The following is a 25,885-nucleotide window of genomic DNA, read 5'->3' on the forward strand; positions in this document are numbered from 1 at the left end:
TAACAAAGCGCAAGCACACCTCGTTACTGCCAAAATAACTGTTTGGGAAAGGGTTTATGGGAGGTGTAGTCAACTAAACAGGGAACTACTGCTTCTCTGAGCGGCTCGTTAAACATCCTAAAACTACATCCCCGTCATTTTTAACGGCGCCGACAGTGTTTGCATCAGCGTGGTCAGCACTCGCCGGCGAAGTTACTACTGAGCAGCGGCTTGTCTTGTTTAAAAGTGATAAAAAATAACAACCAGTCTTTAGTTTGTGTGGCAACCAACGGACAAATGAATCTGTTCGTAAGTGAAGGCAACCCGCACTGCCTGAAGGCGCTAGCAGCGTTAGAAGCGACGGGAGTGCAGTGCGGCGTCCAGTTTGTCAACCACGATGGTAAGAAAACCTAGTGAGGTTAGCATTCCTCTGTGTAATTACCTGTAATTATAACTAATAACGACAGTGTTTTGGTAAAACATGCTAGCCATTATGCAAGTTTTATGCAGGTCTGAGCTAAACTTGTCCTTTAACGGTTGTGACTGTGTACTAGCGAACTAGCTGGTTAGCCAGCCTTCTTCTGGTGGCATCTGTCTGTGAGTGACAGTCACAATGAATGTAGAGAACAATATCTGCGTCTGAGAAGCGGCTAGAATTAGCTTTACTGGAAATCACCGTTCGTTTGTCATGTTTTAGACTTGTTTGCTTGTCCAGCTTCATGTCGGGGTGTTTGTTTGTTTGTTTTTTAGCCAGTGTGCAGCTACAGCTACCGTCTGTTTGAATTAGCTTACCATTATAAAGTTAGAAGACTGTGTTGTTTTTATTAATAAAGTACATATCTATATATAAACAGTGTGAGTTTATCCTAGGTATGATTATGTTTTGTAGGATATTTCACTGTCTCAGAATTAGAAAAGCCAACAGGTAGAACACGTTTGGAGAAACATGTTTTTCTTTATTCATTGCTTTATTGTTGCTGTGAAACGGACATATTTCACCAAAGCTGACACAAGGCAGACTTAAGTGTGCCAAAATGTGATGTGGCATACATGTCCAGCACTGTTATTCCTGTTTGGTGGGTTTTGTCTACACCCAACAAAGTCACAGTTAGGAATCCAGGAAGCCAAAAAGCCTTTAGCACGGCGAAGTCAGACAGAAAAAGCAGCTGTGTACATGTTCTTCCCGTGTCCGTGGGTTCTTTCCTGGTACCCCGACTTCATTCCACAGTTGAGAGAGGTTTTAGTAGAGTATTTGGGACTCATAGTTCTGACCTATACTTGACAATAATGGCCCTTTGGAAAACTTGCTTAGGTTTAGCAGTAAGTTTTAATTTAGTATTCTGTGAAATAGTTTCTAATAAAATAGTAACAAACTCCAGCTTCATCCTAACCCCAGATGGGTGCTAATCTTGAATCACAGAGATGAATACCAAGAGCCATCTGGCATGTGACTACTCGCATATAAACTGTCTTAGAGACAGTGAAAAAACCCCACACAGTTTAAAAAGCATTTTTATACCAAATTCAAAATGTTGCTCGTTACTTCAGGTGAATGCAATAAAATATAAATGTCTGCTGTAATAATGCCGTATAAAGAACCACCATTCGTGAGCCACTATTAAAAATCTGTGCTCTGACTGAAACATGTGACTACATTTTCCGCCTAGATTTAATAAACAATATTAATCCAACTAGTCCAGGAGTATAATATTTGTTAAAAGGTTTTGTCTCTTTTTCCATTTTCCCAGAAAGGGTGGTGCCTTTCCTCAGCCGTCCAACATTGCCAGCTTTGGCCCTGCCCAGTGGACAATACCTTTTCAGTTCCAATGCCATCTGCCGGTCAGTAAACTTCACATAGGCCTTTTTGCTTGGCTCTTTATGAGTGGTAGTATACAGTTAGGTCAATAATTTGCTTGAAAAAGATGCAAAGTTTGTAGTTTGTCTTCTGTACACCCCCACAGTGGATTTTAACTTAAATAAATAAATAAATAAAATAAAGATGGCAACCAATAGAACCAAAACTATGTTTTTATGCTTTACCCATTTTAGCAGCAAGTATAAAATATATCTCTTACCATGTGTTTTGAATCCCTTAAGATACCTGTTTGAAGTAAATGGACAAGAATGCAGTGAGCTTTGCGATCAATGGCTGGAATGGGAGGCCACAGTTCTTCAGGTATACTCTACATAAATAAGCAGACCTTTTAGTTTGGTGTTAATCTGCTGTGTTAAAACTATTTTCAGTTCATGCTTTTGTACGTTCTCTTGTGCAGAATCCTCTTACTGTACTTCTATAAACCTCATGGAAAAGCGGATATAAATCCATGCTGCTAAATTATTAAAACTCACGCTATCAAAAGAACAATGTACGGAAACAAGCGTTAAGCAGTCCAAGTAATTCTCTGACCTCAGTCACACTTGCTTGGTAAATTGTTATTAATCCTGTTTTGTCCTTTTTGCGCAGCCTGCATTGCAGCAGGCTCTTCACATGGCAGTGCTGCAGGGGAAGAGTTCAGAGGTGTCCAAGGTTCTCCAGGGTCCCATAAACGTCTTGGAACAAAGCTTGAGCAAAAGGAACGCACCTTATTTAACTGGGGTACAGTATGGTCTCCTGTGTATCTTCTTTTTTCAGTGCATGTTTACCTGTAATATACCCCAGTCAGGCATAACATTATGACCACTGACAGGGGAAGTGAATAACACTGATTATCTTTTCATTGTGGCAGCTGTTGGTATGTGGGATATATTAGGGAGCAAGTTCACATTTTGTTCTCAAAGTTGATGTCTTCAAAGCAGGAAAAATGCTCTTGTGGGATTTCCTTGTCTGAAGTGGTCAGTAGCTATCAACAGTGGTCCAAGGAAGGAACAGTAGTGAACCAGCAACAGGGTCATGGGCTGCACAAGTTCACGATATGTGTGGGCAGTGAAGCCGGCCCATGTGGTCCAATCCAACAAACAAGCTGCTGGTAGTGCAGATTGCTGAAAAGGTAATGCTGGTTCTGAATGAAAGGTCTCAGAATTGTCAGCATTGTTGCAGACTATGTACACCATTTCATGGAAACGGTATTCCCCAATGACTGTGGCCTTTTTCAGCTGTGGCCTCTTTTCAAGCTCTGCTACAAAGAAACGGTGGTTTCCACAGGAATGAGTTTGAGGTGTTGACTTGGCCTCCAGATTCCCCAGATCTCAATCCAATCAATCATCTGTGGAATGTGCTGCACAAACAAGTCCAACCCAAGGATGTCCTACCTCGCAACTTACACGACCTAAAGGTTTTGTTGCTTACATCTTGGTACCAGTTACCGCAGCACACCTTCAGGGGTCTAAGTGGAGTCTGTGCCTCGATTTGTCAGGGCTGCTTTGGTAGCAAAAGAGAGACCAACACAATATTAGGCAGGAGGTCATAATGCTATGACTGAAAAGTCTATTGTGTGAGTACATTTAGAAAATAAAGAAAACACATTTTCAGGCTTTTTCAATCTACAAAATATATACTTGATAGAAGTCAGTAAGTCAAAAGTTCAAAATATCTCTTTTAAAGTTTATCTGAGCTTGACTGAGCAACTCCATTGGGCCAGATCTGGCTCCTCTGGCAACATTTTTCTATAAAACTAAAGAAAAAGTGCCGTAAGTGCACACAGCAAGGAAGTCTTAGCTGTAGGTGTAGTACTTTTTTAGTGAGATGCAAGCACATAAAAGCTGTAAGTAGTCCCCTTCATGGTTGTTCTCTATATAGAAAGTTGCAGGTGCAAAGATGAATCCCTCTTCTCCTTTGCTTGGGGATTTCAAAACATTGTTAATTCAGAAACAGTATTTAGCAATTGCTTTAAACTAATGTTGAATTAACTGTGCTGTGTTTCAGGATTCTGTTTCCGCTGCTGATCTTGTTTTGTGGGCCGGATTCTTTCCTGTTTTATCTGATTCTTCACTAACACTGGGTAAATATGAATGCATTTTAAAATCCATTATTATTTGACATGTATTGCTGGCTATTTCCCTTTTGCTTTGCTTTATTTAACTTACTTTTTCATTCAATTTAATCTTTGAATGTTTAATTTCTGATTTCTCTTTTTCACGTATTTTACAAAATTTCACCTTCCATCTCCTGATCTCCTTTCAGGTGAACACAAGTCTTTGAAGGCTTGGTTTGACCGTGTGGCTGCTATGAACGCTTGTCAGTCTGCTGCTCAGAAAGTGCTACAGGGAAAAGGTCTGCAGGGCATGAAAAGCTATATGCAGAAGCAGCCTGCTCCTCAGAGCAGCCAGTGCAGAGAGACACAGCCATGTAATAGCAACTCTGCTGAGGTACCTGCAACAGTATATCATCGAGATAACTATTAGACTGAATGTGTTCTTACTGAGAGGCATAAATTTAGTGCCTTTCTTCCAAACAACACATTAGGTTTCTAGGAAAACTCATCATTGTTGGTTTTCATTAACCTATAGACGCATGCACTTCCACAAACATGGTTTATACTCTTTGAAAGCACAGTATTTTAAAAGTGTCAGTCAGATTTAAGAGCAAATGTTAGAACACACATTTATAGGAAGTCAGTGAATGTGTGGATAGCAGATGATGCTATAATAGCGGAGAATATGTCGTGGATAATGATTGTCTTTGTTTCCTGGTTTGATTAGGAAGAAGGAGGTGAGCGTGTTGTTTCAGAGGAGGAGATGGAAGCAGCAGCTCTCACTTGGAGTAAGGGTTTGAACACTTGCCCTCCAGCTACAAAAAAGCAACACCCCATGTAAGTTATTAATGGCACCATCATTTCACACACATGTATACTGTTAAGGCCAGCTAAAATTTAGTTCTGTTTTTTTTCCCACTAGTTTGCCTCAGGAGGGCAAGCGAAATGTCCTGGTGACCAGCGCCTTGCCCTATGTCAATAATGTTCCTCACCTGGGTAACATTATTGGCTGTGTCCTCAGTGCTGATGTCTTCTCCAGGTAGGAATTACATTTTGTAATCTGTTGGAAAAACAATCATTGTTCCTTTCAGCAAATGCAGACTTTACAAACAGTACCTGAATACACAGACATTCTTGTAGATGTGTAATGGAAAGGCCTGTGTATACTTGTTCTATGTTTTTTCACTCATCATCTTTGAGTCATAACTCTTCCACACCTTACTCCATCTGCTTCTGCTAGGTATGGCCACCTACGAGGCTGGAATATGTTGTTTGTGTGTGGCACAGATGAGTATGGCACTGCTACAGAGAACAAGGCCAGAGAGGAGGGCCTGACACCCCAACAGATCTGTGACAAGTACCACGCTGTTCACTCCAGCATCTACAAATGGTTCCAGATTGACTTTGACTATTTTGGCAGAACCACCACCGAGAAGCAGACAGAGTAAGTGAGAGGGCCTGTCCAAGGACATGGGTGAGAACAAATGAGTCTATTCTTAAATTGGTACTTTAAGACAAGGTTGTTCTTTCAAGAAACACAAGTATCTTTAACCTCCTAGGACCTGGCGTCCACATATGTGGACATCACATTTTGGGTTATTTAGACCAAAATAATAAATTTTGCTCAACAATGGCCTGATATCCACTTACGAGGACATTGTACTGCTACTGTTCTATCGGAATTTTAAACGAATATCCCCATATGTGGCTCTGATTTTTCTTAGAAACAAAAATCGGGGGGAAAAAAATCTGGTAATTCTTTTTTTTTTTACATTCATCAGGTCCCAATATGCCCAGATATCAAAGAGAAATTAAAAATGCATGCCGTGGAAGAGTTCGGGTCTTAGGAGGTTAAACAGAGAAGCCAGCAGAATATAAGATCATGTTTTTTTGACCAGAGTCCTGACATAGGCTGGATGTGGGTCTGATGAATGAAAACATTAGTGTTTCCGTATACTATAAAATGATCTAACATCGGATTAGTATAATCTTGCCCTAGATACCAGTAGTGGAAGTCTAACCATAAATTAACCATAAACCATAAACTGTACTTCTCTTAATCTCAGAGATTATACAGCATGGCTTTTAAATGTAGGTTACTACTGCCTACTTCCCAAGGCTTTACTGAATTCTGTAATTAGAAATGTCTGTAAAGGGTGGAAATATGCGTTGACCTGGCGACTCATGCATCAAAGGTTCTGCAGAGGGACTAAGTTCAAGTCCACCCCAGACCATTTCCTCCATTCGCCCTCTGTCCCTCTGTCTAGTCTCCTAAATGCACTAACAACACAAATTGTTTCTTTTTTCTGTGTGTTTAAATAATACACAGAAATGCTGAGTTGTATATTATTTTGCCAAAAGCATTTGCTTACTCATCCAAATCATTGAACTCGAGTGTTTCCAAACACTTTCATGGCCACAGGTGTGTAAAACTCGTCAGCTGGTCGTGCAGACTGCTGCTAGAAACATTTGTGAAAGGATGGGTGGCTGTCATGGGTGGGGATTTTTTTTTAAATTTATTTTTTTGACAGTTTATTGCTGTGTTAATTGCTGTGTAATCAGAAACCGGTTGTATGTAATTGCCAGCTCGATTAGATTCAACTGGAGACTGGTAGCAGACTGACTCCATCTTATGGCAACATTTGGGAGGCTTAAAACGTTTTGTAGCAAAAGCATTACCAAAGAAAGATCACTTCAACTTTGTATCTATTGGATAACACAGATATTGACAAAGTTTAACTCTGAGGAGATAAATTGCAGTTAAAATGGATAAAATTCATAGTAAGTGTTATTCCAGTACTCAGCATAATGCAAAATGTCCACAATTTCAGTAATATCACGTTATGGTAACATCGTATCGTGGGATCTCTGAGTCACACCTCTGAGGCATGGCCTTTTCTTCACGAAAGATTAGTCCTAAATTCTAGTTATTGCACACTGACAAGGACTACAAAGATAAAAACTCTTGTTTTGGGACCTTAGCTTTGATAAAGTACAACATAAAAGACATCAAGCACCATGCACCAGTGCAGTGTGCTTTGAGAAATAAACAGCCCACAGATTAAAGGCTTTTGACTTGATCCATTGAAAGGAGGTTAGGCCTTAGATTTTACATTTACCAGCCCACAGCTGAATTGTCGTTTTTTGGGGGGGGGGTTTGTTGTTTGTTTGATTTTTTTGTTTTAATTCTTTTTTGCTTCATATTTTTCTTATCACTCAGTAGTATCAACCAACCATCTTCTCTTGATTTTTTTTCTTATGTATTTTTTTTTCCCTGGCCATATTTGCTGAGAAAGTTTACGTCCATTTCTAACCAACATAAAAGAGCAGCATTGATCCATGCTGGCAAAAAAACTCCCCAAACTGTGATCAGGCTTTAATAAATGATCTCAACATAAGACCGTATCGCTGTATCTAACACAGGTCATTGTCTATAATCCTAAAGAAACCCTTTTAACCATCTTGTTCCTCTGTTAATCTTTCAGGATAGCTCAAGATATTTTCTGGCGACTTCATGAGCGTGGTTTCCTAATAGAAGACACAGTGGAGCAGCTACGTTGTGAAAACTGTCAGCGATTCCTGGCTGACCGCTTTGTAGAAGGTATCTGTCCACACTGCAGTTACCCTGAAGCTCGTGGTGACCAGTGTGACAAGTGTGGACGACTCATCAATGCTGTGGACCTCAGGGTGAGTGTGGAAGAGCAGCCTGTACGTCTCATATCATTGTAGAGGGCATAACTATTGATGACTATAGAGAGAATTGTGGTGGAAGAAAGTTCTTGACAACTCACACATAATTACTATGTTTTTGTTTCTGGTAGTGTTTGTGTGTGTGGGATTCTGTCTGTGAACATGAAAGCTTGAAAATCTTTGATTGTGGTCTAAGAAGGCTTTGTAGGGGAGTGGGGTCATGTTAGCAAACGTTCACTACGTTTTTTCTAGGTTTTCAATTATTTATTTGTCAAAAACTGACAACAAAAAGATTTTTCTGTGGAACGTAACTTCAAATTATTCGCGGAAAATTCGCCTATTCAACAACTATTTTTTTCTGGCAAAAACATGACGATAACTAAATAAAAACGAATGGATGAAGAAAAAAAAAAAGAAAATTCGCCTATTCGAAAAAATTTTTTTTTGATTTTTTCTTTGTAGAGCACATCTAAAACATTTTTTTTTATAAATTTTATTTTCAGTCTCATCTAAAACATTTGAATTATTTTCACTTTATTTTTATGACCAAATAAATTTTTTTATGATTTTTTTTTTAAGTGATAGTTTAAGTCATATTTGGAGTTTCAATTATTAAAATAGGTAAATAAGTGTTTTTAGAGGGGGTCTAGAGGGGAATTTCAGCTATTAGCAGACGTTTGTGAATACTGGGGATCAACTGTATGAGGACTCTAAATATCACAATACTTTGGACCTCTGATCTCTTCTTCAAGGTCAAAGAAAGTCAAACTTTCATAAACTGTCTTTTGTCTTTAAAACTATTTAAAAATTCTACTGCCTTTGTTCATATTGGCAACATTTGGAAAGGATACTGGTATATGGGCATTATATATGTCATCATTCTTACAGCACCTAAGAAGCCTCACATTTATATTTATATGTATACATTTTTGCAAATACTTTAACAAATTGATATAGTAATTTTTGTCCTTTTATAGTCAGAGTTTGGATTCATTTGAGTAACGTTAGTGCTAAGGATTTGTGCGATATTGTGTTGGGAACTAAAAATATGATATAATGATGTAAACTGTTTCTGGTTTTCTTTTGTTTTTACTCATTGCTAATATGAAAATATAAATATTAATGGAAAAATAATCTCCTAGTACTTCGGGAATGTACTTGGAGATTATAGTACCCTTTCTAAAATATGCCAGTATGCATCACTTGTGTTTCTGGGCTTTTTAGATTGCCGCTGGAGAACGCATATTATGCCTCTGTTACAATATTTATTTTCCCCTGTGGTAGAAAACTGTAAATCTAGAAGACTTTCTAGAGTTGTTAATGTACTGCTGCGTTCACACTCTTAAAATTATTTTTGTAAAATTAAATTGGTAAATTCAGAGTAAAAATTCTTGTCAAATGTTGCTATAATCAATGATTATCGGTGTTGGCCGTGTTTTCTTCCAGGAACCTCAATGTAAGGTCTGTAGGCAGACTCCAGTCATCCGCTCCTCTAAGCATCTTTTCCTGGACCTGCCAAAGGTATGATTTTCACACTTCATTGAATGCCCTGAGCCGTCCATTCTCAGTTCATACAGTGCTTCTTTGGTCACAGGGATGGAGGCAAAGTAATCCAGTTTAGTAAGTTTAAGGTATCATTGAAAGACAGCTTGTGGAAAGCAGTTATCCCTGCGGTAATGTTATTATATAAACAGCTTTAGTCTTTCAAAAGCAGTGCTTTAGAGTTAAGACACTGGGTGTATTTTGTCAGCATTTTCATTCTCCTCTTTCTCCTGTGCAGCTGGAAAGTCAGTTGGAGCAGTGGCTGGAGAAGTCAACCAGCACAGGAGATTGGACAGCAAATGCCAAACAGATCACTCGCTCCTGGCTAAGAGATGGACTCAAACCTCGCTGCATCACCAGAGACCTGCAGTGGGGAACACCAGTACCTCACGCTGACTTTAAAGAGAAGGTCTGCTTCTATTTAAAAGGAAATGGTTACATCACAGATCTCGTTTTCTTGATGTTTAGTTTGGTATTTCTGCAGACTTTGAAAACATGCTTAATCCAATCAATTTTTTCTCTTTGACTTCATATCTAAAGTCGTGTTTTTAACAACTAAAATGACTTTGTGCTTCATAACCTCGTCACAAAAGCTGCAGTGACTGAAATATAATACATAATATCAATATGTAATATCAGATTTTTTAGGTTTGGCTTATCAAAACATATTAATAACTTTTAGCACACACTTCTGGAACTTTTTTTTTTCTTACACACAAATACTCCAAGGATGCCATTTCTGATCAGGTCTCTGTGCATCCTTAGAATTCATTCTTTCAATTTTTTTTCTATTTTTCCTTTTGTCATCATTATTAGTTTCTGTAACAAAACAGAAAATTTGGACTCTTATCATTTGGTACTCGCTTTCTGTCTTTGTAGGTGTTCTACGTGTGGTTTGATGCCCCCATTGGTTATCTGTCCATTACGGCCAACTACACCAACGAATGGGAAAAGTGGTGGAAGAATCCCCATCAGGTACCACCCCCCTAGCCCAGACCCCAACAAATGTCAAAATTCATGAGCCGTAGACAGTACTGATGCACAAGCTTGGCACAGATTTTTGTCCCCTTTTCCACAGTGAATGGATCTAATAGCTTTTTTTACTCCCCCATCTGGTCTTTTTCATTAGAACGTGGGGTATTTCCTAGCTCCATATAACTCTGATGTGCAACAGAGAAAGACAGTAGCGTTTAGTTTTACTCCCACGGCTATCATTTGTACACAAGAGATTGTGGTGAAGGATATATACGGCTGATCAAGATTTGCCCTATGAGATGTAATGCACAACATGTTCAGTCTTAATATAGTTTTCTAGATCATTTTTATTTAAGGATCGCCCTTTGTGTTCTAGTTTTGTTTTTTTTTTGTTTTTTAAAGAGGAACCATTTAACATTTATTTTAACCTTACACACAGTTAATTACATATCTAGCACAAGCGTCATACAGGAAGCAAGTACTCTTTAGTTAGCTTCTTCATTTGCATGTCTGCTCAATGGACCTAAAATCTGATAGCTAATCAAAGTCAGGCATTTGCTCACATAAGCATCACTATCTTCTTCACTCACTGGCTCATCTCTCCATCTAAAACTCTGGGATTGATCCCATTTTATGAGTGTGTGATGCTCTGTATTTGCAGAAGGAGAGAGAGAGAGGCAGAGAGGGGGGTTGGGGATAGCAGATAAGTCCTCTTTGAACTGGATGATCTCATGATGATCTAATATGATGTCACCCTCACAGTGCACTGTATTTTCTTTGCCACCAGGTGGAGCTGTACAACTTCATGGCCAAAGACAATGTGCCTTTTCACAGTGTGGTGTTCCCCTGCTCTCTACTGGGAGCCCAGGACAACTACACTCTTGTCAACCACCTCATTGCCACAGGTAAGCACTTATTATAACTGACTGATTTCGCCGGCTGATTAAGTATTTGTGTGATTTTGGTTTTCTCAGCAGATGCTTGAAGTTGTTTTAAAACACATGAATGAAACATGGGTGCAGTGTTACTGGATGGGTAATTATGCGTTTTGGTCAAAGCTTTGGGTTTTGACAGTAACCTGTGCTGTAACTTTCACTCAGAATATCTGAATTATGAGGACACAAAGTTCTCCAAGAGCCGCGGTGTGGGTGTGTTTGGAGACATGGCGAAGGACACCGGTATCCCTTCTGATGTGTGGAGATTCTACCTCCTGTATGTGCGTCCAGAGGGACAGGATTCAGCTTTCTCCTGGGCAGACATGGCTCTGAAGAACAACTCTGAACTGCTCAACAACCTGGGCAATTTCATCAACAGGTTGGTAAAAGCCAAGATGTTTTAAAGGGACTTCCTGCTCTTTTTTATGTTTTACAAATAAAATGTACTTTAGATAAATTTAAGAATCTGAAAATGGTCAGTAAACCTAACAAACTCGAACCAGTCTCATGTTAGGTTATTACATACAAATACTTGTTTTTCTGGGTCTTTTTTTTTTTAAGCTGTCTCTTATAATGTTATTAGTTCATCTCAACCACTAGCGATATAAAAAATGGGGCAGTCTACATCCTCAAGTTGCTCACAGTCTCTGCAGAAGTTTCACTCAGAAAGTAAATATGCAATAAAACTGTCATCCAGTCCAATTAACAACGAACTTTTCAGATTGTTGTACTTTAACTATTACAAGAGATTCACCCAGTTTTCCAAATTTGTTTGGGATGGCGTAATTTAGCCCCAATTACATCGCCTCAAATGATTTTTAAAAGATCAGGGTTAAATCCCACATCAAAGATTTTTCTCAGCAGCTTTTTTTTCCCAAAGTACCTTGATCTTCAAAATTGGTCTCGGGCAGCAATGCTGATCCCTAATTGGTTCGAAAATATCTTGTAGATTGCAACCAGCCTAAGGTGTTGGAGGAGTAAGTGTTCTGCTTCAGAAAAGAAGTTCTGTCCTGCCTGGATCCAACCCCTGAATCACAACATCATTAGTGACAGTGGGTCCATCTTAGACACACATACAAATTTATAGAAGACTTTGTACCATGTAAATGCTGTTTATTAAAAATATTTTGATGCCAATTAACAAACAAATATGGCTAAATGCCCATATTTACTAGCAAAAATACTGCTGTAGACTCACTCATTTTACCAGTAATAATATTGTTCTTTATTCCCCCTGAATGAAAACCCTTAGGGAATGTCAGTTTCACTAATTAGAAGGCTAAAACAAACAAAAGGACAAACAAAATTTCTGTTCACACATCAGAATCTCAGTTCATTGTAAATTTGACATTCTTGTCAAAGCATTTTGGTCTCGCAGACCTTCCTCAGAGGCTAAGAGACGTGTAAAATATAGAACAGTGTGTTGCATCAGCCACGACAAAAACTTTCTCACCACGAACGTCCTCCTGATGCGCACATAAGACTCATATCAAAAATGACATGTTCCAGACACAGCTACAGTTTAGAAGCAAACAAGGAACTGAGAAGCGACTCCACGCAGTGCACTGTTGTGTTGGTTTAAATAAGGAGAGCATTGCAATTACATATGGCAACAAAATCTATAATTTATAAACAATTAGCAAGTCTAGCAACCTGCCCTTCCCTCGTTTTGCTCTCGCACCCCCTCCCCAAGTCTCTCGCTTCGTCTCTCTTCATTCTAGCATTTTCCTCTGACCCCTGTTGTTTATCTGCTTTGTAAAAAGCCTCCTCTCGCTTTCTTCTCCAGAGCCGGCATGTTTGTCACCAAGTTCTTTGAGGGCTGTGTGCCTGTGATGGAGCTACAGGAGGAAGATAAGAAGCTTCTGGCTCTGGTGAGCTGGGAGCTGCAGCAGTACATCCAGCTCATGGACAAAATCAAGTAAGAATCACATAGCAGTGACAAGCAACAGCAGTGGGGTGATGTTAGCATTTAGACAGAAACATGCCAGCTTAATTAAAATGACCTTTTTAGAGCTGCTGTTGTCTTGAATTTGTTTTACACAGTGATTTAAAACTCAAAAATGTACAAATAAATTATCAGATAATTTTCTGAACTACTAGTTAAATTGTCAATTATATCACAAGCTGAAACTTTATGTGAGTAGACTGGGCCTCGAGTATTGATGAAAATCGTCCTGCTGTCATTGTCGCGCTCTTAATGATCGATATGATATGTCACAGAATCCGCGATGCGCTGAAACACATCCTGAATATCTCTCGTCACGGCAATCAGTACATTCAGGTCAATGAACCCTGGAAGAAGATCAAGGGAGGAGATTCAGAAAGGTACCTGGATTTGTGTTACATTTTATTAGTCACAAATTTTTATTTTATAATAAAACAGAGACGGGAAAATGACTTTTTTTTAATAGTAAACATCTCTGTTTAGAGGAGAAATTAATTTGATTTATCTCAGACAAAATGTCTTAAATTGAATTTTTTGTAGAAAAAATGTATTTAAGATCTAATTTCTGTCCATTTTGACCTATAGATGTCGACTTACTTATCCTCTGTTTGCAGGCAGCGTGCAGGCACGGTGACTGGTGTGTCTGTGAATATTGCGTGCTTGCTGTCGGTGATGCTCTCCCCGTATATGCCAGCGGTCAGCCAAACAATCAGGGATCAACTCAACGCCCCTCCATCTTGCATCAACACCATGTTAGAAGGCAATGGCACCTTTGTATGTTCCCTGAGTGCAGGCCACCGGATTGGCGCGGTGAGTACAACCGCGACACGTATTACACACAGGTTGTACATGTGTAGACACAGGAACGTATCTGTTAATGCTGGGTGATACAATGAGGATGCAACAGTGTGTCAACTGAGCAGAACAATAGAATAATAAAGAATAATAGCCTAGGCTGTGTTTGGAGGCCTCAGCCTTCGAGCAAGCAGCAAGTTTCTCTCAGGCCACTTGTCCCTTCAGGTATAATTGTGGTGATCTGTTTGTGCCTACTGAGGCTCAAGTCCAACACTACTGCTATAATGATTTGCAGTTGTTGTCCTCGGATAAGTATCTGGACGCTTACATGTACACAAATATTCTCATTTGTTTGAAGTGTAACGCTATTCACCGTGTGGTGGTCGGCATCACGGAAACGCTGCCGATTTCTCATACATAGTTATGTACTTACTTACTTGCATAATCCTCTTTGTTCACTGATGAGCACAGAGCCTCCAGGTTAAATTTTCAGATATACTGTCCTTAGGCTGGATCGACGATTGCAAACTTTTGAAAATTCCTGCATATATTTTTAATTTTTACCTTTTTATTGCCTCTGCCAACTCGTTTTTCCCAGGTCAGTCCGTTATTCCAGAAACTGGAGGCGGATCAGATTGAAGCTTTGAAGAAGAAATTTGGTGGACAGCAGGTATTTGATGTTTATGGTACCTAATGGTCTGTGCATGAGTTCATTCGGGTCTCGTAGTAATATAGGTTCAACATATTAATTAATAATGAAATAAGAAAGAATTGATAATCTAAATCTGTTCACTGGTGTCTGTGAGACTGTCATAAAAAATAATTTGTACTTAATTGAGCTGCCCGCTTTTTAAAACACGATATAGCGCAAACACACCGCAAATGTTTAAATTATGTATTAAGCATCAGTCATATAGATAAAAAATAATCCCTTTCTAAACCCTCTTGCCTCTAGCTTGAAGACGAACCACCTAAGAAGAAGGTATTGAGTGGTATTTGTTTGTGAAGAGTCAGTCCACAGTAGTTCTGGAGTGTCAGCGCTGATTTACCGCATGCCTTCACTAACACTAGCTGCTAATTTAACATCCTCAAATTTTGTATTTTTACTCATCATCTCGTGTCTCCTGTGATTCATTGTCCATTCATTGACTCATACGATCCCACTTGCATTTTGAGTGATGAGTAGTGTTGTTTGAAATGAAGTAATTACTGTGTAGAAATAATCCTCAAAATGCCTTCGATTCAAACATCTTCTCTCCGTTTCCACCTTCAGACAACAGTTCGTAACGCTGCCAGCGCTCAGTCTGCTGCTGTGCCAGCTCCTGCTGTAGCTGTTGAGGTGGGGACGGTGAACCAAGTGGACCCGGAGAAAGCCAAGCAGCTCACCCAGGCTGTGGCGGAGCAGGTGAGAGCGCCGGCCGCCTTAAATACGCTGCTGATCTAAGAAAAGCCAATGCGGTTCTTCCATGTTAAGCGGCGTTGTAATCAGTATTTTTGAATAATTTGAAATAAAAATTGAATGTAGCGTTTTATTCTTCATTTTTTTGATAACTGGATAACAAAGCGTACTGTATTTTCCGCAAAAGAACAAAAACGTCTAACATTCCGGAAGTAACGCACATACACCAAACATTTGTTGCACGTGCTGAATTTATTCGTTAAGTATAAAATCTGTTATTTCTTTTTTGAAAATTTTTTTTGTAATTTGTAGATTTCTAAAAAAAAAATATAATAGAATTTTTTTTTTTCATATGTTACAAGATACTTTCAGTCACGATTGTTGCTGTCAAATATTTGGAAATTCGTTTAGGGCGACGTCCTTCTGCAGACAAAAACGCACATTTGCAAAACTACAAATCGTTGCTTTTGTGATTTCATTCTGAAATTCTCAACAACTGTTTAATTTTACTCATCACAGGGGGAGAAGGTCCGAGCACTCAAAGCCCAGAAAGCAGAGAAGGCCGTGATCACAGCAGAGGTGGCCAAACTGTTGGACCTTAAGAAACAGCTAGCCCTGGCTGAGGGGAAGAACCCTGAGCCTGCACCTCAAAAGGGCAAGAAGAAGTGAAATTTAAAAAGGGAAAGAAAAAAGGATGGAGGTTAGTCTAAGTATGGGTCGAGGTATGATAGTGGAGAACGGGAACAAGATGTACACAGAGAGAGAGAGCAAGATGGGTATTAGCTTAAGGCAAAGCCGTGACAGGATCTAAGACAATGTGGTATTGGCACTGAGGACTAATGAAATGCTGGATTGGCCGACGGGGAAATGAAAACCGACAAAGAGAGAGTCCAATGAATACAGCTACAGAATGGAGGGATTTTTTCCAAATCCCTACACCAAAAGAAACTGATTTTATACTCTCCCTGTGATAAAGTCAGCATACAATATTAGTGTTGGAAGGTGTGTTGTGCATCTAAAGATGTTTTTATATATATATATATAAATCCTCTGGAAATTTGTTTTGCTACGAATACCATTTTTTAGATCCATAAAATAAAATGATTAACTTCAGAAAAAAAATGTCTGTACTCTCCACCTTTCTCATTTACCACACACACACAAAGAGCACAGATCCTTAAGACAAATAATCACAGACACAGAAAAATATTCTAGTTTTCTTGTTTATTGCAAATTGAGTGTGTTACAACGCAGGATAAAATGAATGGTATGGTAAAATACATAGATTTAATGCCATCAGTGACAAAAGCCATGCATGCAATATTCTACAATTAACAATTTAAGTGACTACAATGAGAAAATAACAGCGGATATGTTGGTATATTACAGTACAAGCCTTTACAGTACAATTGTATATATTACAGCATTATATAAAAATAGTAAATAAGGGTAGAAGAGCTCTTAATAATTCTACCCCAAATTCCCATAATAGAAAAGGTCAGCTTAGAAAGTAGAGCCGGTTCCTACTTGCTTTATCTAAATACACATACACACAAGCCATGGGTTATACAAAAGTAAGAAAATGATGTCTTTTTTTTTTTCCTCCCCCCACAAATAAAAAGCATTCTCTCATACTCACACTGCACTGGGCACTTTCAGACTTTTCCTGAGCTCCTAAACTCTCCACAAATTGGGGCAAATAATCTCTGCTAGCCAGATTGCAGCCCTTAAAGTAGGAGTTACAATTTATTGCAAAATGGTGGGAAGATCTATCAGTGAAATGCTCTTTAAATGAAGTTCCTTTCTGTCCTACATGCAACTCAAAATATGGATCTCATTAGGCATTCCTCAAAATGACATTCATTAAAACCTCTGCATGATTTGCACTTAAGAGCCGTCTGTTCTCCTTCATACATGCTGTGTCTTTCGAAAAGCCGCAATGCTGTTGCAGCCCCTTTTCTCTCTGTACCCTTTCATGTCTTGACTTTCATCACTTTCCTTCTTCTTGCAATCTTTATCTGTCTTTTACAAGAAACAAAATCCTCACTTATAAAAATTTCTCTTTGGTTTCCATTCTTCTAAGAGGCATTTCATGACCACCCTGTTACACCTTTCCCCACCACTGCTTGTTCGAATTCTGTAGGACCTGACATATTTTATTCCCGTCTTCCTTCACCACCTCCCTCTCATTTTCTGGTGTTGACTAGTCTCTCGATAAGGGCTCTTCGTGTCCTCTGTACCTCCTCTCCCAGCCTTTCGATTTCTGCTTTAAGACGCTCGTTCTGCTCTGTCAGCTCCTGTACCTTCCTCTCGTTCTCCTGCTCTCTTTCTTTGCGACTCTTTTTGGTAGATGAGTAGGATGAGCGCTGCGAGGAGGAAACAAAAGAGGACAAGGCACCGTTGGCCCTCTCGCTGGTGGTCCTCTTGCGTTTTCCCAAACGGGAGGATGGGTAAACAGAGGGAGAAGACACAGGCGAAGAGGGAGAAGAACAAATTTGAGATGGTGACTGGGAGGCTGAAGAGGAGCAAGATGGCGAATCGGGGACACAAGGCAGTTCCTCCTCGCTGGCTGAGGGAGATGCAGGATGGACATTAGCCTGGTGGTGCTGGTGGTGGTAATAATAGCCACCGCTGATCACTGCTCCACTCGCATCCACCATTCCCACTCCTCCATCACTCAGCAACTCGAAGAACTCGGGAGGCAGCAAGTCACTGCCACCTCCTGCCGAGCCATCTCCACTTCTCCCACCCTCAGCCTCCACCTGCCGTTCTTCTGTAACAGCTGGACTCATGCAGGAGGAGGAGGAAGAGGAGGATGACGACGAGTTGTGATGCAGGGTCTGGGTGCTGTGGATCTCCTCTGTGGTCCTCTGGACACCGTCACCCCATGTCTGGCTGCCATCAGTCAGCCACGTCAGAGAGCAACTTTCTAGGACATCCATGAACTCTGGCTCCTTCTGGAAGCACAAAATGTAAATGTCAAAACCTGTCGAGAGTAAAAAGTGCAAGTAAATTAAACGTCGTCTGGCACACGAGTGAAAATTTTCACAAAAATTAAAATAAAAGAAAACAGAAAAAAAAAGTGCAATGAACAAAGACTCACATTCATCATGGGTATGATACCATTTCATTTTTCAAACTACTGACCTCGGTGCATGTAGGGGCTCGTGCCAGTTTTGCCCCTCCTGTGTCAGAGCCCAGAATATCCTGCAGGTCCTCATACCACGCCTCCAACTCTGCACCATACAACGGCCCCACACCAGGGGGGTACGGCGGGGGCAGGTGTAGCCACTCGGCAGTCATCTCGCCAATCAGTCGCAACGCACAGATACTCGGCCACACAGTTCACACTGGACCTGAGAGGGGAGGGGAGGGGGGGTGAAAGGGAAAAGTGCAAAGCAGCTGCAGGTTAGATGACTGACATTGTGTTCAATTTAAAAATAACTGTAATTAGATATGTAGTCCGAGTACACAGGGATTTAGGATGGTCTGTCTCAAAACTGAATACTATAGTCAGGCTTTGTCTACTCAATAATTAATCAAGTTTAAATAAAACAGAGTAACACAGAGAAAAATGCATTATTGCACCAAAAAAATGAAATCAATTTAGGATGCCGTAATTCCACAATTAAATGGATGGAAAAATAAAAAAGATCACGTCGAAATCTTAAAAGATGGAATGAATGTTAAATATTACCTTTAGAAAGCCTCCTTTAATCAAGTCTGGCAATTTGTTGGAGATAGCTTGTCCCAATAATTCTGCAAAGAAACATACATATTTAGTAGGTTAGTAAGAAAAAGAATAGTGTTTTTCCCCCCCTTACTGATTGAAATTGCTGAGATTTCAAAATCAAAATAGAGATTTGGCGAACACCGAGCCTGCTGTGAGTGGAAACAAAAAGGTGCCCGAAACGCCACTGGTTTAACTGATGAAATAATAAAGAAGAAGAAAGAAGGCAAAATTCCCGTCACATAATTATTGTAAACAAAGACCAAGGTGCTCTCCACTGCGCCCCCTGCTTTTGACGGTCCTCAAAACACGCCGGAGTCGATAAACAAGTGGTTAAAACGCCGAGGAAACTCAGGAGTCCAGCTCTGACTGTCTGCTCTGCTTACAGTCGTCTTAAAGACCAGTACACAAAAGCCATCACAATGACTGAGTTTTGTCATAAAAAGGTTTTTTAATGTGTAAAGAGAAAAAATAAAATACTTTGACTTAGGCAGTGATATAAAATGTGAGCGGTAAAAAATACAAATAAAGAAACCCTGTTTAGCTTCCTCCTGTTAAACGTCAGATGTGAACGCAAACGTACAGGCGTTAAAACTGTGGTGACCAAAACGCGTGACATTTTTCCTTTTTAACAGTGTTTTATAATAACATGCGTATATACGTTTTTCCTGTTTTAGGTACATGACCACTGTACGCCAAGACAATTACGTCATGGAAACCCAAGTCCAGCCGGGGGAATGGGCGAAACAAAAGGAGACGTAGAGAGAAAAGAGAAAAGCAAAGAGTGGGATGGGTGGAAAGGAAAAGTAACGAAAACAGCTGCTCATTCAGCGGTGAACGTTTCACCCTAAACGGGACTGTCAAAGCGCAAAAAACAAAAATTAAACACGTCCAATTTCATGTCGACAGCTCCACCAATTACTGTCAGACGTTACGGCGCAGTATAGACTCTGTTATAAACGCTCACAATCAATGACAACTGAAATTTAAAGCGGTGCATGCCTTTGGTGCTACATTCGCGGAATTGTGTCGGGGCGTTCGGCACGGTCGGCTGCCAAAACATCGAAACTTCCTCGGCACAAGTCCGTGAGAGCTTGACAACTTGGAAAACGAAGCGGACAACACCTAAAAACAACTCGAATAAAATTATGGTCGATTAAAGCAACTGTTATTCTAAAAATGGCTCTGAAATATCGGCCAAAAAACATGCACAGTGCTTTTTTCGTTTTCCACTACACCGATGGAGCACTCCGAGAGTGTGTGAAGTCGCCGTTAGTTGTTCACTGAAAGATTAAAAACAGCAGAACTGCTAACAGGAACATCCGCTTACCCTTTTTCTTTTATTCGCTCGCCTTCTCGACTGTCTTGAATTCGAATGTAGATATTTTAGTAAAAATTGGTGATAGCTCATGTTAACCATTGTTCAGTCTTGACGGCTGAATGTGATTTTACGGAAACTCCCGGCGGCGTTTATATTGTGGGAGACGCCAACCGAACTATGCATGGGAAGGTAATTTCGGCGCAACCTAACCAGAGCGACGAAACCTGACATTCCCGTGGACCAATAAGAAGAGCAGAGTTAACATCTTTTCCTTGGTGACATCCAATAGAGTGACCCGAAAACAGCTCGGGGCGGGGGAAATCTGCGGGTTAGCTGGTTGTTCACACTAGCGTGTATAGTTTGTGCGAGCAGCAATTGTGATGCAGTCATAAGACGGCCAGGACGAATTTGGGGCGTATGGGAGTCACATGAAAGGAATGATGCAATGCTTGGCAACCAATTTCTAGCTGGGGATAACACCAGCAGAATCAGAACATGTTTTATTAAACAGTGTTGGCTCTAACAAAAATCTAAAAATATACATATATGCATGGCTCTAATGTCGAAGAATTGTTTGTTTCCGGAACACAAAAGCTGAATCGATTTCCCCCCTCTACTAATTGTTTTATCGTGAATTTTTTTTAAAAATCTGTTTTCTATCCAATCCATTTAGCGCTTACTTGCTCCCGTGACGTGTTCATTTATTGTGTTGCCATCCGCGTGCGTTTACCTGACTTTTGATTCCATGTGTTTGTGTAAAGTTTGTCCGTGGCACCGGCAGTCGCCGCACACCTGCCTTGTTTTGGTTTGGGTTTTTTTGTTTTGTTTTGTTTTTTTACCCCCGTGGCATGTCCGAGGGGCACAAAAACCCACCTGCCCCCACCCAGACTAACGTCGAAATAACGCGTTTTTTGGAGGCCATGTGTTAGGTGTTTGTCAGGTAATATTTGCAGCATAGCACACACTTGCACTCTTGCTCGTATTCTCAGCCATTTCATACCGCGCGCTCTGCTGCTGCTGCTCCGCGCGAGATATGAAAACACATGCCCGGCCGGTGGAGCGTCTGTGGCGCGAGCCCGCGGAGCTGGGTGTGATCCAGCCGCAGACTAATGCTCCCGTGTTTTAATCTGGCAATGATGAAATTTATCAGTTCTTTGCTAAAAGAAATTCTGGTTTTGTAGGTATGTTACTTATATATACTTGTATAACAAAAACATCTCTCTCTCTCTCTCTATATATATATATATATATATATATATATATATATATACACACACACAAAATATATTTGTCGCATATATATAGTAAAACATCGGGTGCTTGTTGACATATTTGTGTAACTTGCACTTACAGAACAACATAAGTTCCTGGGGTGTCACTCTTCACATGTAAACATCCTCTTACAGTATACTGTAAACTTAATAATATGAATATCGTAGCGTTTCACCTCTACCTGGACCTATATAACATATTTTTTAGATATTAATAACACATGAAAGTTGTTTACATAATTTATAAAAGTCTAGTTAAACTCCCACGGACTAAAATACAGATAATAAACCACCTGCATAAATATTTGTTGTGGGTTAAAGTTCAACGAGGTCATCGCCTCAGACGCACGGGGAGCCATGCTTCACTGTCCTGCGGTAGTCACAATGTTGGATCGTCGACATTAAAGAAGGTAAACAACAATAACAACAGCAACAATAAAAAAAAATACAATAAAAAGTGGCGGAATCAAATCTGGTTTCATCATGTTTATGCTCTCGATGCGGTTTCTTTAACCTGCTCCTGACACTTTCTGCCCCAACCTTAGACTCTCAGTCAGCACACGCAAACTGTTTTCCATGCACGGTGCAACGTGCACGCCTCAACATGCACAGCCCCATAGCAACAGCGCCAAGTAGCGAATAGAAAGCTCAAATACTGTCTCTAGGACCCGGGTTAAGGCGCTGCAGGAAGCACCGTGAACACGTCACGACTTGAGTGGCTGTTGCTGAGTAGTTGAGCATACTTTCGCTACACCCCTCCCTCTCCACCCATGCCGTCTGTTTATTTTGTCAGTCCCGTCGTCTGTGTTGTAGTCATTATAAAACACTGTTTACAACCCCAAATCTAGGTTGCATATTTTTTAGACTGTTATTACGCTCTAATGACGATGACCCCTGCTTTCTAATCGATTGTCACCTTTTTAAAAAATATATATAATTTCAAAAAGTAAAAAATAAAACAAAGATAAAGACTGGTATAGACAATGCATTTGTTTTTCTGTTCCTTTTCATGCTCTGAGGTAACAGAGTGTAAACAATTCCTGCAGAGTCTAAATTGTCTGCTTGTGTGGATCAGCTTTTGGAGATGTTGGCTGAATATGTTTTTGCCTTCTTTTTTTAAAAACTATTTCTGTGAAACCAACATAATAATAACACAATTGTGTTTCACAGTTCACACAAAATAAAGCAAGAAACAGCCCGGTAAAGTAATATTATGTTTATATTTATTTATTAGAAATATGACAAGTGAAAGAACCCAGCCTTTACGGGGTTATCGATGCAGAAAATATGGTTCTTTGTTGTGCTGCCACACAGATTTAAAAGAAGCCTTTGTGCTTGAAATGTAATAAACAATCAGCAAGGACAGCAAAATAAGGTAAATGAAATTAAAGGGACAGTGGTTGTTATCTCTTGAAAATAAACTCTTGACTTTTGTTTTACAGGCAGAAAGAGTCTGGAGAATTTTCCAGCCACTATACCACGCTCCCCTCTTTCTGTCCTATGCCCTTGGTCAAGACTCCACACCCAGTTCCTCCCGACAAACACACACACACGCACACACACACACACACACACACACACACACCAGCTGTCGGAATCCCTCTGAACTGAGACCAACTGATACAGCTGTTAACAAGTGCTGGTGATACAGTAAATCCCTTTTTTGTATCCTGCCTTGCTCTTTCTCATGGTGTGTTTTAACTGTTTTCTTGGTCACCCTGACAACAAACAGAGAGACCTTCTTGTAAAGTGTAAAATGCATTAACCAAATCCTAAATTAGTACACAATAATCAGTGGTTCTTAGACAAACATACACTGGTTATACTTTTTAAGGCAAATTTTGCCAACAGATATATATATTTTTTTTAGCTTTGTCATTAAGCTTCGAGGCCTCTTTAGTTACTACATTCATCTCTCTTGTCAATGCTCATCTCAGCTGAGACCAATAATGCAATTCTCTATTGTGTGCTGATGCCCATTAATCAACTAATTTGCAGTTTTCCCCTCAGGAACTTTCCCCATCTATCATTTCATTTATAAATACAGGACAGCCAGCATTCACGCGAAGCAGCAAACTATCTCAGAGCTCTTAAAGTTTGAAATGATTTCAGCACTCAATCACAGCTCGTCCAGATTCATCAGCTATGCATCACATCTGCCTGGTGAGATTTGTGTGTTCGGAGCTTTGGGATGACTTCGCAGACAATCTTGTTAGCGTGTTTAGCCCTGCTTACCTCTGAGCCTCACCCATCTGTACCCCGTCTTCAAGCCTCATTGTGCCGCACGACTGTAAAACCCGTAAAAGCTCTTCTCCACTCACCTCTTCTCTCCTTCAAACCCATTCAGGTTTTTGGACTTCTTTTATTAATTGTTCTATTTGTTATTTCTGAGGTGGAAGTAACAGGGTGGTAAATTAAATTAAATTAAAATTTCACGATTATATCGAAAATCTTTACAGCACGGCAGAGCTGTTATTATCTACATGCATTATTCTGGATTTCTTCATTCATATGTCAAAGATAAAAGAGAAATTGAAAAAAAGGGATAAAAACAATAACAACAACAAAAAGCTAAAGCGAAAGACTGTAGCGCATTAAACTTTAAACGCCTGTCTGAACAGGTGGGTATTCTGGCAGCGAAACACACACTCCAGGCTCTTACACCATCCTTTTCTTCCTCTCATTCTAGTTTTTCCCATATCAGCACCAGAAACAGAGATTTTAGAGCAATTGGTGCTCCCTTCTGCCTCCTCTGTGTTCAGCTGCTCTGTGCTGCCAGAGGACTTTAATATTTACTTTGTCCAGTAGAGTAAAAGCTCCTGGTGCTGACATTCAGTATTTAAGCAGCTACATTTATACTGCAGAGACAATATTTATTGTTTGTGCTTTTTGGATTTAAACCTTTCTCTTAAAATGTATTTAATCATTCCTTAAATTTCCACATTAAAAGATAATACAGCTGTTCAATAAATACTTTGTGCTCTTGCTAAATAGTCAGTTTGTGATTGTGTTAAAGTGTCTCTTAACAGATGGGGCTGAGCTGACCCAATCTAGCGCACCCGAAATAGAAGGACAAATGTGGTATAACATGATATACAGTACACTGTACGTCTCTGTGCTCATCTGTGGCATTCCCTTCTAAGTTGGATCTGTGGAACTAATTCCCTGAAACTTACACTTGATACGTCTTGTCCGAGCAGGCAGCTCTCCCACATGTAAGGGAAACTGGTAAGCTGGAGTCCACAGTCAGCACATAACTCTTTGGAATAAAAGGACAGATGTAATATAGGCTGAGAGACACAGACATAATAATCAGCTAAAGTAAAGAAATGATCCACAGGCTTGGTAACAGAGGCTTTATCAAACGTCGTATCTAATTCAGGGTCAGGTTTAAGTACACGAGTCCAAAAATGGAGCGCATGTCAAAGGCATGAAACCTAACTTCTGGCTGCGTGTTTCTTTTGGGGCAATGTTCGTAGCTCAGTAAACTATTAATCCACTTGCGAGAGGCTCGCTGTTACCTAACTCGCAGGGGCTGATGTATCTGAATGACTCACCACAAGCACCTGATCCTCGCCCTGCTGTATGCTATCTGTCGGCCTTTGTCACTAATCCCATCACTTGACTTCAGACAGGAGCCAGCTTTTTGAATAAATGCTTTTTACACACGCACAACTACTAGATGGATTTGAGACTGACCTTAAATTCATTTAGTGGCTCCTGTTTTTACTTGTCAAAAGGCAGCGTACAGAAATAATCCTTTTACATTTAGGTTTCTACTCGACTGGGTGCTTTCTGTTCCTGCTTTAACTTTGCTGTTTGCCTTTATTCTAGTGCAACAGTTTCTACAATACTTAACCTTTTAATTTTTTTTAAAATAACTGTCCTGTGAAGTTTTGTAATACTGCCCTGTTATGACAAGCAGAATGCTTGTCATAACAGGGCAGGGAGGGACATGAAGTAAAGGTCAAATAACATAACGATTTGTAATGAAACACGGTTTTGTGTTAAATAACTCTTAAGTTTTTTTCCTTTTTTTTCCCCACCAACTTAACCCCAACTAGTTAAAAATATCAAGTTACGATTTACGAAATTAGAAAGTAAACGTGAGCAAGTAGAATGTATTTCTATAAATCCCATTTACACAGCTTTCGGTGCTGTACAAAGCATGTACATTTATACATACATACTTATATGAATATGAAAATTAGAAGCAGCAAGCAGAGACATGCTGACGACAACAACAAACAGAGAAAAGCAGGAGACAAACAGAGTTACAGGCCACAGAATGAGGGTGGATTTAGAGTCTAGACCTAAAAATCAGAGTTGGGGTATGTGTAATAAAATATGGGAAGCTTAATTAGAAACAAATATGTCAAAGTGGGTGACTAA

The 25,885-nt window shown here is 39.9% G+C and overlaps 2 protein-coding genes across 7 annotated transcripts; one reads left to right on the forward strand and one right to left on the reverse strand.

Moving 5' to 3' along the window:
- Positions 1 to 86: 86 nt before the first annotated feature.
- mars1 (methionyl-tRNA synthetase 1) lies at positions 87 to 16,916 on the forward strand. Of its 4 annotated transcripts, XM_085457673.1 has the most exons (22): positions 87 to 379; positions 1,728 to 1,818; positions 2,077 to 2,155; positions 2,444 to 2,575; positions 3,842 to 3,917; positions 4,100 to 4,284; positions 4,618 to 4,727; positions 4,813 to 4,929; positions 5,131 to 5,334; positions 7,376 to 7,577; positions 9,027 to 9,101; positions 9,361 to 9,531; positions 10,002 to 10,097; positions 10,885 to 11,002; positions 11,198 to 11,411; positions 12,819 to 12,950; positions 13,253 to 13,357; positions 13,592 to 13,787; positions 14,371 to 14,442; positions 14,728 to 14,754; positions 15,046 to 15,177; positions 15,691 to 16,916. In XM_085457673.1, exons 1-22 carry the CDS (start codon positions 277 to 279, stop codon positions 15,838 to 15,840), a joined length of 2,787 nt encoding a protein of 928 aa, XP_085313799.1. In that variant the 5' UTR covers positions 87 to 276; the 3' UTR covers positions 15,841 to 16,916. The 4 variants fall into 4 exon arrangements, with proteins under 4 accessions (XP_085313799.1, XP_085313800.1, XP_085313801.1 ...); XM_085457674.1 differs by lacking the exon at positions 14,728 to 14,754 and having other exon boundaries at positions 119 to 379; XM_085457675.1 differs by lacking the exons at positions 87 to 379; positions 1,728 to 1,818; positions 2,077 to 2,155; positions 2,444 to 2,575 and adding an exon at positions 2,962 to 3,251.
- On the reverse strand, positions 16,379 to 20,374 carry ddit3 (DNA-damage-inducible transcript 3). 3 transcript variants are annotated; one of them, XM_085457682.1, is made up of 4 exons: positions 20,232 to 20,374; positions 18,869 to 18,930; positions 18,319 to 18,527; positions 16,379 to 18,125 (listed from the first exon to the last, which is right to left on the reverse strand). In XM_085457682.1, exons 3-4 carry the CDS (start codon positions 18,472 to 18,474, stop codon positions 17,358 to 17,360), a joined length of 924 nt encoding a protein of 307 aa, XP_085313808.1. In that variant the 5' UTR covers positions 18,475 to 18,527; positions 18,869 to 18,930; positions 20,232 to 20,374; the 3' UTR covers positions 16,379 to 17,357. The 3 variants fall into 3 exon arrangements, with proteins under 3 accessions (XP_085313808.1, XP_085313807.1, XP_085313809.1); XM_085457681.1 differs by having other exon boundaries at positions 16,379 to 18,128; positions 20,232 to 20,373; XM_085457683.1 differs by lacking the exons at positions 18,869 to 18,930; positions 20,232 to 20,374 and having other exon boundaries at positions 16,379 to 18,157; positions 18,319 to 18,386.
- Between the last annotated feature and the right edge of the window lie 5,511 nt (positions 20,375 to 25,885).

The sequence above is a fragment of the Copadichromis virginalis genome, linkage group LG5, assembly GCF_057382275.1.
Source record: "Copadichromis virginalis isolate Kocher_CV1m ecotype Utaka linkage group LG5, C_Virginalis_male_GT1.1, whole genome shotgun sequence".
In the NCBI taxonomy this organism is placed as follows: Eukaryota; Metazoa; Chordata; class Actinopteri; order Cichliformes; family Cichlidae; genus Copadichromis; species Copadichromis virginalis.